Source organism: Sylvia atricapilla, chromosome 16 (assembly GCF_009819655.1).
Source record: "Sylvia atricapilla isolate bSylAtr1 chromosome 16, bSylAtr1.pri, whole genome shotgun sequence".
NCBI classification, from domain to species: Eukaryota; Metazoa; Chordata; class Aves; order Passeriformes; family Sylviidae; genus Sylvia; species Sylvia atricapilla.
In genome coordinates, this window is record NC_089155.1 from 8,969,526 (window position 1) to 8,983,002 (window position 13,477).

General features: G+C 50.5%; 1 protein-coding gene across 1 annotated transcript in view; it reads right to left on the minus strand.

The window, feature by feature from the left end:
• The window catches only part of COL20A1 (collagen type XX alpha 1 chain), a 48,087-nt gene extending 39,068 nt beyond the window's left edge, over positions 1-9,019 (minus strand). Inside the window, exons 1-8 of the mRNA XM_066330860.1 lie at positions 8,941-9,019; positions 6,501-6,611; positions 4,865-5,008; positions 4,489-4,647; positions 3,396-3,596; positions 2,027-2,182; positions 931-1,050; positions 589-753 (exon numbers count right to left, since the gene is read on the minus strand). Coding sequence (XP_066186957.1) covers positions 589-753; positions 931-1,050; positions 2,027-2,182; positions 3,396-3,596; positions 4,489-4,647; positions 4,865-5,008; positions 6,501-6,611; positions 8,941-9,013 — 1,129 coding nt within the window. The 5' untranslated portion in view covers positions 9,014-9,019. The remainder of the gene's footprint in view (positions 1-588; positions 754-930; positions 1,051-2,026; positions 2,183-3,395; positions 3,597-4,488; positions 4,648-4,864; positions 5,009-6,500; positions 6,612-8,940) is intronic.
• Positions 9,020-13,477: the final 4,458 nt, after the last annotated feature.

A 13,477-nucleotide genomic window follows, 5' to 3' on the forward strand; every position in this document is an offset into this window, starting at 1 on the left:
TTGCATGTTTCTAACAGAAATTAGCACTTAAACTTTTGGAGATTGCAATTTTAGAGGAGTTTTTTATCTAACTGTATTGCTTATGTATCAGTCTCCAGCAGACCTCATGTGGTACTCAAGGCCTGAGCTGCTGAAGGCCATTCTGTGTCTCAGTGTTGCTGCCAGACAGTGAAAAGCAGATAATGTTGTTATTCAGAGGAATGAGAAGTTGTGAGAGGCAGTAATTATACAGGAGGTCTCCTGCCATCCCCAATACAATGTTCTCTTGCCTAATTCCACACCTGAGAATATTGTTGTCATGGCACTGGTCCTTGAAGCTCCCAAAGGTATTTACATGGGAGGTGTGAAATCTCTCTCATGTAAATACTTTCTCAAAAAAAAAAAAAAAAAATCCTTTGAAGACACTGTCTGGGCTGAATAACGAGTTAATTTACATCTGAGCCACCATGTAATGAGGTGCTACCCACTACCTCAATTCTACAGCCTCAGGATGCTTCTGTCAAAGTTGAAGGAACATAATCTTCAATTTGAAGATGACCAAAAATACGTTGGCTGTGTCCTACAGCTTATCAATGGCTGTGATCTTACCAATGGCAAATATCTCTATGCCCAGGTTTTTCAAGGTCTGAGCAGCCAGGTTGGCATCATCCTGGGATTTCCCATCAGTCAGGAGGATCACCAACTTCTCAGCCTCCAGCCGGGCTCCCGCATCTGGTTTCAGATTCTGCTCCAGGACGTGGGTCAGTGCTAGACCTGGGGAGGGGCAGAGATGGAGGTTGTGCCACAGCCTTCCAAAAAAAAAAAAACCCATGCCATTACTGTTTTCTCTGCTCCCCAATGGCCACAGTCCCCAGAGAGCCCATCATCCATGGAGCAGCTTCCCCCACCGTGGCTGCCCCGGCTCTTTGGGGCCCTGCAAGGTGGAGTTACCTGTGAAGGTGTTGCCACCCTTGTACCGCAAACTCCTCACGGCCTCCAGCACCTGTTCCCTCGTGGAGTAAGAGCTCAGATCCCACTCTGTGCGGGGGTCACTGCTGTACTGGGATAGCCCTGGGGGAGACAGGAACTCTGGGCATCCAGCCAGCCCAGGTGAGCTGCAGGAGACCCACTCTGGGAACTGGTGTCTGGGAGGATGACACAAAAAAATGACAAGGATTGGGGAAGAGCAGGTGGGGCTTCTAACTCCACTTCTCTGCTTGGTTCTGAGAAAATAGTATGAAGTTGAGTCAGGGGAGGTTTAGGTGGGATATTGGGAAAAGGTCCTTCCCCCAGAGGGTGATGGGGCACTGAACACATTCCTCAGGGCAGTGATCACAGTCCCAGGCCTCGCAGAGCTCAAGGAATGTTTGGACAATGCTGTCAGGCATTGTGGGGTGGGATCCTCAGGGTGTTCTGTGCAGGGCCAGGACTTGGACTTGACGATTCTTGTGGGCCCCTCCCAAATCAGGATATTCCACAATTCTGTGATTCTATGGCCCTGCCATGCTGGCAGCAAAGTGATGCCTCAGACCCCACGGGGTACAGGGGTGCACACCTGTCATGGTGCTCAGAGGTACTTGACAAGGTGTCAAGGTTAATCCAGGTCAAACAATCAGCTGCAAGAGCTGAGAAGGATTTACACCATCCTATTTCATGCACAGCCTGGCTGTCAGCATCTCTCAGAAATGGAAGCAGCCCCATTCTCTGCTGAGCCCACAGCAGCCACAGTGTGGCATTGCCACTGCACCCAGTGCACTGGTGGCTGAGCACCTGGTCAGAGATGGCAGCAAATCCCAAATCAGCATCACCACCCGACGTAGGGCTGCCCAAAGACAGTGCTTCTGTTCACTGTGCAGATATTTTTCACAGCCACTAGAGGCCAGAGCTTGCTGCCAAATGGGAAAAGCTTCCAAGAGCAACTCTAGGACCCCATCCTAAAGAAAAAAACAGCTCCCAAGAGGAGCACAAAAAACAGCACCAGAGGGACGAGACCAAGGCCCTTTCAAATATCAACATCCCAAGGTCAGGAAACAGGAGCATGTCCTACCCACTCTTATCTTGTCTTCTGCAATACTGAATGGGGAAATCAAACTGCTCAGGAACTCCTTAATGAGCTTGAAATTGTTGCGCCCGATGCTCCAGGACCCATCCACAAGCAGGACAATGTCAATCATTGCAGGTGTGTCACACTGGAACTGGGAGCCTGGAGGGGAAAGGTTTGATACTGAGAGAAGCAATTGTAAGGAGGAAAACCTACTTCAGTTTGAAGATAAAAAGGAAATCTGCTGTGCAAGGCCTTGTCTGGATGGTGGAATGGACCATCTGCCAGTCTGGCACATGCCAGCATCCTGTGAAAACCACAGAGCTAAGGGTAACCCATCTCAGCACCTTGAAATGGAGTGGTATGCAGCTGCACCTCTGCAAAGAAGGGGTTAAAGCTGTCAGGAAGCTTGTGCTAACCCAAGCACTGCTCTCTGCAAGCTGTCAGCTCCATTCCGTCTCTGCCCCAGCCCAGTGCTTCCTTTTATCTAGCCTAAGTCTCCAAGAATTGCAGGTGATTGCTTAATTCCATTCCATCACGAGATCCCCTGTGGGCTACAATTATTTCATGGCCTTATATTAAATCCAATCTCTGTGTAAAAACCTGCTGGCACCGTGGATACTCCAGCTCTGCCTTCCTCCCCACCCCAGGCCTTCAGCTCAACAGAGGATAAGATAAGGCTTGGTGCTAATTGAATGCATCTTCCTTGAGTATTTCTCAGATGGGAAGTTTTCCATCTTTGGTGGAGGGGAAACAGATGATCCCATTAAGTTTTATCAGGCTCCAAGGAGGTATGTCTCCTGTCACACACATGGATTTCTGCTGGGCCAAGGGGATGCTCTGGCCCATCCCATTCCCACCATTTCAGCAGAGCTGGGAGCCATCACAGTCTCAGCTGAATCTGAGGGATCCTCATGGATCAGTTATCTGTGAAACACGAAGGACAAGCCCAGGAGGAAGAGCAGGCCAGGTAACAAACACCAGGGATGTTTGGAAAGAAACACCTTGGAAAGGTCCATGGCTGGGGGTGCTCTGCTGAAGAACACAAATGCTTCCAATGAATCTGCCAGAAGCAGAGGGAGATGACAACATGAAGAGAGAATGGTGCCAAATCAATTAAAATCAATAAATTAAATCATCTGGAAGGAATTTTTTGGCGTAACTCCAGCTTTCCTGAGAATTCATGTTCTACAGATCTCTAAATTTCTCCAGTGAGCTCTGACAGCTCCCAAAGCATGACCTAGTGATTGGAAGCACAACCAGCAGCACTGTACTCTGAGGGGGGGCAGAGGGTGGGCTGGAGAGCTTGAATTCAATGAGTGTTAGGGAAAACAGCAGGGAAGAACGAGCAAGACATGTTTGAACCCACTCTCACCTCTCCTCAGTGAATCCTTTGGGGGTTTGTCTTTCCCTGGAGACTCTCGTTCCGCGTTTGCAGGAGTGTGCGGGGATGATTTGGGGGTTGTTGATGTTGTTTCTGTCACACTGGCCTCCCCCCTGGGCTGGTTTCTTGTCGTTTCTCCTGAGCTCTTGGGCTGAATCCCCTTCTGCCTCTTCTTTTCGGCTCTGTCCTTTGCTGTGCTCCAAAGAGAAGAATCCCATTGTCCCTGCCTCTGTTATCCCCATGCAACCCCAATCCTCAGCTTTAAGCCACATTTGACACAGGTGTAGGGGGCCCAGAGAGGGTAAAATTCCAGTGAGCTTATGGAAACAGGTGGATAGACTGACACCACCTTCATTCATACCTCTCTGAGAGGACTCAGGAGCTAATGTTAAAAATGGGTCAGATCAGCAAGTTTCTCCTTCCCATTATATTTAGTGATAAAAACCAATGAATGTTTTTAAAATATAGATCAGGGAAAACATCCCATGGCACCCCATACCCAGTTGCTCTCCAGAGCTCAGCAATCTCTGACCTGCAAACACCCTGAGCTAGTGCAAGACTTTTTGGATAATGGCTCTGATGGATCTTTCTTCCATCAACAGGTGTAATTCCCTTTTGAGCTCATGGAGACATGAGACTCTGGAGTTACATACAGTCCTCAGCCAGGGGTTGAGGAAATCCTTGTAGAGCACCTGCAGCCAGCCCCGGGACAGGGAGCTTAGGGAAAAAAGCACCATCAGCCCCAGTGCTCAGGGAGCAGCTTGTTCTCAAAGGATCCACATTCAACTGAAGGATAAATTTGCATCTGCTGAATTTGGACACCTGCATGTGCATTTTCAGCTTGGCTGGAATGAGGGGCAAATATTTTTAGGTGGTTTACTGTGTTTCTGTAGCTAAGAACTCTATGCAAAGGATGAGGCCAGGCTAGCAAGACTCACTGAAAGAGTATCTCTGATGAAGGGAGATTGCAGGGAGAAAATGGCAATGGTGTTAAGGGCAGCTGAATGCTCTGGCTGTGGTAGCACAGCACAGGCCATGGCTCAAAATCAATCCTGTGTGACTCCAGCATGGTGAGAGCACCCACCTGCCTGTGACAGGGCAGTGTTCAGGGGTGGTGGGGGGGCCTCTGCCCCCCCACTGTGCTCAGCTGCTGAGCTCTCCAAGGAGGTGAGATTCTTTCCTGAGGCAGCTCCTGAGTTCCTTCGGTTGTTTCTAGTCTGGGATGCATTTTTGAGTTCCTCTACTGTAAGAAGACCAAAAACAGAGAAATTGCCCATGTGAGCCACAGTCCCTCCCTCATCCCCTGGGTCTTCCCCACCTCCCTTTCTAACCTTCCAACCAAAAGGCTCTGTGATTGCCAAACAGTCTGCAGGGCATGTGCCAGAGGATGGGCTCTGAGCAGCCACATCCCCAAGAGCCTCAGGAGCTCTGAGAGGTAAAATTTAGCCCTCTCCACTTACTCACAAATTTCCTCTTGGCAAACAGGGCTTCCTGGGAGCCATTGAGCACGTAGACCTGCAGGGTGTATTCCTTGGTGGGGCTCAGCCCTCCCACTGTGGCTTTGGGAGTCTTGGTTTTCAGCATGACTTCTTGCTCCGAGTCCCCTGAGGTGGGATGAAGCCACAGTTCAGAGCCTGTCAGAGCTTAAATTTAAGCTGACAGTAGCAAAAGCAGCATTGAAATGCAGGGAATGTCTGCCTAGGGACCGCAGTCAGCTCCTATTTATGCTTTAAATTTTGAGGAGTGCCCAAATTAGAAAATTACTTCCCGCCCAGTATTAGTGCAACCCTCAGCAGCTTCCCAAGGAGCTGTAGAGTGAAAAGCTGGTGTTCAGAGTGTAAGGACTGGCAACTGCTTATGAAAACACCCAACTGATGGAGGTGACATGTGACAAAATGAGGAAGGGACTCGGTGTCTCTGGAGGTCACTGCTGGTATTGGACTTACCCCAGCTGAGCAGATCTCTGCCCGATCTGTCTCCAAGGGCAGCTGCTGCCTGCAGGGCACAGCTCATTTCTGGGGCTGGCACTGCCTCCAGCCCCTCCACAGCCATGTCCCAAGCTGTGGGACCCTGTCCTGGGGCTGGGATGCCTGGAGCAGCCGAGAACTGGGCTGTGTCTGTGCCGGCAGGGCAGCGAGCACAGGGATTGCTGCTCCGTGGGCTCCGTGGGGCACAGACCAGAGGGGCACAGCAGCTCCTGAACCCCTCTGACCGGGAAAGGTCTGCGAGCCTTAAACTACGGAGAAGGATGTGTTTGTGAGCCGGCCATGCCCGTGTCCTGCCCGGGGCTGGAAGCTCCCCAGGCTGAGAGGGAAAGCCTCAGGCATGTGCCGGGAGCGCCGTGGGGATTCCCTGCGTTCCCGGGATGCTCATGGAGCTCTGCTGAGCTGAGGCTCTGGGCAGGAGCGGGGCAGGGAAGGAATGAGAAACCTCCTGGGAAACAGGTGGGGCTGAGCTAAAAGCGGGGGGATGATCACAGGAGCCGCCGCCAGCCCGGCCTCCCTTCTCCGGCTCGCTGGGAAAGCGCCGGCGCCCTGGAGGCAAATGCCAGCACGGGTAAGGGACATCGTGTCCTTCCAACACCACCGGGTTCAGCTTCTGAAATCAGGCAGGAGGGCTAGGGAGGTAGAGGGATGAGCCTATCCTCATAAATAGTGCCCAAGCCTCCCCGTTCCGTGTCCCTGCAGGTGGTGGGAGAGCGCCCACAGAAGAGCCAGGCAATGAACCTTTTCCATTTTTGGCTCACAAAGTCCCAAAGAACAGCGTTTCTGGCTAAACCTTTTCCCCTAGGATGAAGAGAGCTGAATTTCATCCTTTTCCTGTGATGAAGGGGCTGTGCCTGCGTTGGGTGGCACTGCAGACTGCTCCCACGGTGGCCAGAGAGGCTCCTTGTCAGTTCTGCATGTACAGCCCGGTGAAACCGACCCTTGGAACCAGAACAGGCTGTGGAGAATTCCCTCTCCCTTGTCTCTGTTCCCTAAAGTCTAAATGATGCTCATACTTGGGTCCTGCTGTGCTGCAGACAGAAGGTGGAGCTCAGCCCCCTCTCACACAGGAATCTCTGCTGGGACTCCTGTCCAGGGTGTCAGCACGTACCTGCCATGGGCTTTACCCGAACCTTGTAGCCACTGATGTTCCCTTCAGTCTCTTTCCACTTCATCTGCAGCCTGTCTTCTGAAAGGACAGTGAGTTTCAGCCGGCCTGACCCTGGGGAGGAGGAGACGTGTCCATGGGTGCAATTCCTGCCACCAAACCCACATGTGCTGCCTCCTCTAGGGACATGGGAGTAGTTGTGGTACAAAGGGAACCTTCCCCACCCCGGGCAAGTCCTCATCATCCCCTGGGGCTGCCTGGCGGCTCCTGCAGTGCCCTTGCACCTCTGCAGGCCTGGAGCCTCCTGTGCAAAGAGGAGTTTCTCAGGTGCTCATTTTGTGCTCCTGCAGAAAGGTAAAGCAGCCTCGCCAGAGGCTGGGTTTTCCCTGAACCCTCCAGGTCTTGAAGGGCTCTCCCAGGAGCTTTCATGCTGAATGGGTTTTTTCAGAGTGTTCAGTGCAAACATGTGAAATAAGAGGGCAGCAAATGGGTAAGTGACTTCAAGCAAGGTTCTTCAATAGGCTTGGGCTGCTGAGAAATACAGAAATTCCCCAGGTGATGGATCCCACACTTCTGCAGAATGATCATCTCACAGGCAGCTCCAAGGACCAGCTGGGTTTAGAAAGAAGGAGAAAAAAAAAAAAAAAAAAAAAAGAAAACCTGATAAAGTGTAAATAACAGCTCCTGGCAGGACCATAACTCATGGGCACCAGCTTGTATCAGTTTGCTGCAGGGAGCTGCAAACTAAATGACAAATCCTGAGGAAAAAAAAAGTATCAGACAAGGAGGTAAAGAGAAGAAAGCACACATTCCTTTATCATCTCCATATTTCACAGCTATCTGTTAACCCCAGCTAGATGTCTGAGCTCATGTGTCACTCCTGAATCAATGATTCCTGTCACACAAATGTCACCATATGAAACTTTTTCACTCAGCTGGATGCAGGATGGCAACTCAGCAGATTTCTCTCCCCTCCTTCTGACACTGTGCCCAGCGCTGCCTTTCCAGCAGGATGCCCTAATTTGCAGTGAGTGAGCACACTATAAACATCTGCACCCAAGTGCTCCCCCTCATTTGCAGTTATTAACAATCTCTTTCCCTTTACAATTACTACCAAAAAAAAAAAAAAAATCTCAGAGTGATCTGTAGTTTCTCCTCAGTGTTGCCAAACTGTCACCCAGGGCTCCTCAATTCCCCAGTCTGGTCTTGCATGATGCCCAGACACCTCCTGGCATCTCTGCCACGATGTCACCACCCAGGAAAGCAGTGAGAGCTGGCACTGAGGTTCCTGCTTGTCTCAGCCCAACATCTGTGCATTAACCTTTCCTTGCAGAGACTTCCTGCAGGCTGCCCAACAAACAGATAACTATTTTGGGGGAACAAAGCTCAGATTCACATCTCACCCCAGGCAAATCTGAAGAGGAAGAAAGAAAACAGGGGAAAGAGGGGTGAAGGGCAAAAAGCAAATCCCCAAATCATGCCTAAGAGAAATGGTAAAAGATCGTGGAACAATGAGGGGAATTCATAGTTAGATTAGACATGGAGCTGTCTTCTTTTGGCCAAGTGTGGTCCAGCTCCTTGGGCATCACTCTAGGAGCCCAGAAGCTAAAAAGACAAGAATGTCCCCAGACAGACCAGAAAGGACATCTTCCTCTAAAGCACCATTATGTGCTGGATGCAAATGATCCCCAGTGCCATGAAAGCTCCTCTGTTTCCTTGCCCTGTGTTAGCTGTGCACTGTTTGATGCTGTAACCTTGCTCTCCAGCTCTCAGGGAGTTAAGCCTATGCTCAAGTACAGAAGTCTGGAGGATGCACAGCAAGGAGACACATCTGTCCCAGCCCTGCAGTGCCACCACCTCTCTAGAAACCTTTGTGCTCTTCCATAGAACGTTCAAATGTGACATTAAGGTGGTTCTTCCACACCAGAGAGTCTGTGCTGAGGTGCTGTGGGCATTTTCTGGTCACTCTGAGGGGCAGGATGGTACAGGAGGAATCACCTCGTGCATTCTCACCCAGATGTTGCACCACATCTCACCACAAACACCCAAAGCAGGAAGGTGCAGCGCCTAAAGAAGCAACACCCTTTTTCTTCCTGTTTCTCAGGCTCCCACAGATCACATAAGCCTTTCCTCGCTTGCACGGGCTGAAATGGATCCCTGATGCAAGGGAGTGGCTGAACTGCTGCCAGAGATGAGGACAGGCCTGGCAGGGTGGGGAGGGATGGAGGGGCTCTCCCCACATGGGCCCCCTGACCCCTCATTGCTCTCCATGCTTGGGAAAGGCTGTTTGGAGCTTCAGCAGCAGACAGCAGAGCACATGGAATCCTGCCTGGCTTTGGGAATGCCCCTCACAATGGTGTCACTGCCAAGGGGAAGGGCTGGGCTCTCCAGGGGACAGACAAAGCACAGGGACCAGCCCCACAAGGGCAGGCAGGATCCTTACCTTGGCCCACTCGTCCCCACACATGGCTCACCACAGGCAGGCAGGCAAGAAAGAACCAAGTGTGAATCAGCATTGTGACCAGGACCTACAAAAGGGCAAATGTCAGGAAGGAGAAATAAAATTCGCATTTCACCACATCCAAATCCAGGTTTTTTCTGTTCTCACTTAAGGCATCACAAGCTCTGAGCATCATTGATGGCACTGAAAGGATGGGTGGAGAAGAATACACAGATTTTCCTGCAATGTCTACACATTATTTTATCTTTTTTGGTCTCTCCAATATCAGTGCCTTGGATTGACCATGTTTATAAACCTGGTGGGGAACACTCCTCTCCTCCTGCTTGAGGCTGGGCACTGCTGTCTGGGCAGGACAATCTCAGCAGTGGAACTCACAGGGATGTGTTCTTCTCTGATCATGGAAATCACCAACACTGTCAGCTGACTGGACAGATAGATTCCAGAATAGCTTCTGGTTTATAAACTGTACAGAAGTAATTTATTCTGATTATAATGACCATAATCATTACAGGTGCACAGACAGCACCTTTCTCATGTCCCTGGGATGCACACACCAATCACAAGGGGAAAAGCACAGAGAGGAGCACTCTGTGGCAGCCAGGCCCCTCAAACCACAGATTTAATGACATTATTTGCTGTGATAAAGCAATTTTGCAGCAGGAGGGATCCACAGACCCAGTGGAATTTGTATGTGAACAGTTTACAAAGAAGGGGTTTATTTCTTATTTCATTCCCAAGAAGTTGTATCCAGGACCTGTTGGGAGAGTTTTGCTTTACTTTGTTCACCTGGACGGACTGAAAGCAGACAGAACAGACTTAAAACCATGGCAGAGGATCAGTTTGACAGAGAAATCACCTCTGCAGCACTGTTAGAGCTGACTGCCAGCCTCAGCCCATAGACCTTGAGCACCCACAGCCTGGGTTTCAGTGCTGCTCAGTTTGGGTCAGGAACTCCAGGTCAGCAGAAAACCACCTGAAGGAAGCAGTGCCACCCCCTGCTCTGGGTCTCAGCAAACCAGGTTTCAAGCACAATGCTGTTGGCCTTTTGTCATCTCCACATTTGAATGAATGAAATGCTCCACATTTCAGCCTCACTGCTTCTGGCAGAACCAGCCCCTGCATCCGCTGCCTCCTGCAGTGACATTTCACTTCTACTCACCTTGATGGACAGGTATGTAGAGGCTCCTGGCAAATGCCTGTTTCCCTTCAAACACAGCAGCTTTGTAGCCATTTCAAGGAAAAATAAATATGCACGTGAGTGACTCAGGCATGATCTGTTTAAATCAGATCTAAATTGCTGGAAGAATGAATGGAAAAACATGCAAGTTGTAACAGGGAGTTGTTAACCACCCTTCTCAGACTGAGGATTTTTTTGGGGTTGTGGGGGTTTTTTTGTTGTTTTGTTGTTGGTTTTTTTTTTGGATTGAAGATGAATGGAACAACTGCAGTGTAACCGAAGCCTTTAGCCATGGGAAACACTTGCTTTATTTTTCCAGCTAATAAAATGAGGTCATTGTTTATAAAAAACAGCAAACATTTTATAGGTGGGTTTCAGGACTCTGACTGTCACCTTCAGGGAAGCAGAGACTGCCCTGGCTGCAGAGGTGTGTGTGCCAAACAGCACCAAAAATTCAGCATTTTTCAAATTCCTTGAAGGAAAATATCATTTTGGCCATTTTGCAATGCCACCAAACTGCTCTTGATTTCCTTGAAGTTTCTGTGCAACTCTGCTGACAAACAGGATGCCAAACTCTGGCAAAAGCACTGGATTGTGTGTGATCTTTCCATGTTAACCAGGGTTATATGGGACCTGAAGTCCAGAAAAATAAACTCCTCCAGCCTGCACTGATCTGGGCTTACTGCAGGCTCTGATTCTGTGCTGTCAGTAAGGAGGAGTTCAATTATTATTACAGAATTACAGGATGGTTTGGGATGGAAGGGACCTTAAAGTTGATCTTGTTCCAACCCCCTGCCATGGGCAGTGACACCTTTCACTGCCCCAGATTCCCCAACCCCATCCAACCTGGCCTTGGGCACTTCCAGGGATCCAGGGAGAGCCACAGCTTCTCTGGGCACCCTGTGCCAGGGCCTCCCCACCCTCAGTAATCCTGATTTTAACCCAGATTGGGCACAGTTAGACCACAGGGTGTGGACCTTCTCTGTAACTTCAAAGCAAGAAATAGGGACTTCACCTCCTCTGCCATCTCAGAGGCAAGCCCATCACCATTCTGCCTCTCCTCCAACATTCATTTTCCTGCCTGTAAACCAGCAATAGCAAATGCACGTGTCTGAAGTGGTGGAGGACACACATCTGGAGAAGCTCCCTCTCCACACCTCACCTGCCACAGCCCAAGCCCCAGCTCCAGGACTCTGTGCTTCCTCCCCATCCATCTCTGCCGTCAGTGGCGTCACCAGCCTGCCAGGCTGAGTGTGGACCCTGGCACTGCTGGCAGGCAGGGAGCCCACAGCAGTTATTCTCCAGTTATTCACCCCCAGGGAAGGAATGTGGAGACATCAGCACATGGAGCAAGTGCTGAGTCTTTCCAGGGCCTGGAAAATTGGGGTGTGTGAGGAACACACCACTTTCCACTTGCTCCAGCTGTGTGCTCAGGGGAGATTTGGAGGTTAAGGCAGTCAGAGATCTCCTATTTGTGTACAGGAAATTTTGCAAATGGAGGCTTTAGTTAAAGAAAGAAAAAAGAAAAAAAAAAAAAAAAGCCTGGCAGGTATTTAAATCAGCACAACTAAAAGTGAGGATTTGGAGGCAATCCCACCTCACTGGCTGGACACATGAGCAGTGCCAGGGACAGCCCTGCAGAAGAGACCAGGACCTGCCCGAGGCAGCCAACTGCAGGGAATAAATCTGTCCCACATTCCCCGAGTGCTTTAAAGGACCTACAACAGACTAAAACCCATGAATTCATCAGCCCCTTTCTATTTTCTCCTGGAAAGCTTCTCTATTTCAGTTCCACTATTGAACAAAAGGTCTCAAACATCACTACACCAGACTAAAAAAGTCAGGAAAAAAGTTCCACATCTAGGCAGAGCTTTTGCAGCTCCCCCAGCCCATCACACACCTCCAGGTGGGAAAAACCCACACAGGTAACAAACCATTCCAGGTACTCTCTGGCAGCAATATCCTGCAGTTTTGTACTATCAACCACAAAACAGAAGGGAAAAAAAATAAATCAAACCAACAAACAGAGTGATTTCTCCCAGCCGTAGCCCCTGAGGAGTTACCAAGGCGATCCTGGCAGTATTTACACCGCCAGGGAATGTGTCTCGGAGCCACTTCACCCTAAGAGGATGGGACCTGTCACCCCTGCCCTGCCCCAGCAGCGCTGCCCCGCCAGCTCCAAGCTTCCCAGAGAGCGAATCCCTGCAGAAATTCCCTTCTTGGGATACCCACCCATGCCCCGAAAGAGCGCAGCCCGTGCTCGGCATGGCTGCAGACCCATCCCCAGGGGAAGGAGCACAGACCTCTGGCAGCGGCGCGGATCCCCCGGGGCCGGCCGGGACTGGCGGCGGCTCCAGCTAATTCTGAAATGGTGCGAGGAGCCGCCCGGCCTCCTCATCTGCTCCTCGGCGTGATTCAAGATTTCAATTCCCAGACGTCAGGAGCGATAAGGAAGGGGAGGGAGAACCGAGGGATGGGATTCCCCCACCTCCCTCTCCCCACGCGCGGCTTGGCCCCTGGCGCGGCCAAATAAAGCATGAAAAGCGAGGGGCTGCTCCTGCGGGCTGCAGCGAGCAGCTTTTAGGGGCTTTGCTAACGAAATAAAACCAAATCTGTGTCTGGGAGGCTGCTCGCTGGTTTCCTAGAACGCAGCAACAAGTCGTGGCTCCCGCCCGCCCTGGGACTGGCCGGGATGAAATCAGCCCAGCCCCGCTCACACCCCACTGAATGGGTGTGAAGGGGAGCCGTGTTTCCTTTGCAGAAGGACATTTAACACATCTCTAAGGTCTCCAGGGCCAGAGGCTGAACCAGGAGCTGGAGCAGCACGGTGCTGCGGGATCCAGCCCGGAGCATCTGCGGGAGGGATCCTCGGCACCAGGAGAACCTGGGAGAGGCGCCCAGCTCCCTGCCAAACCCTCTTCTGCACAGATTTTGTCCTCATTGCCAGGAGGGAATGACTGACAGTGACGTTTCTCCTTACAGAGGCCAGATTTTCAGCTGCATCTGCAAGGACAGTCAGCATCAGTCTCCCATCACAACCGGTGTTTAAGACATTTGTGTTGCCATTCAGCAGGAAACACTCTGGAAGTGTCAAGTTAAAGGGAAAAAAACTTCATAGTTTTCAGAGTATTTTGCACAATAAATAAACATTTGTTATCTCTTTGCGGTTTTGTTTTATAATCTTTTAAGTACTTAAAAGCATCACAATATACAGACCAAAGGATAACACCAAAAGGAAACAAATAATAGAATTACAGAAGGATTTGAGTTGGAAGGGACAAAGGAGAGCATGTTATCCAACCCCTTCTTGGACAGGAACTCCTTCCACTATCCCAAGTTACT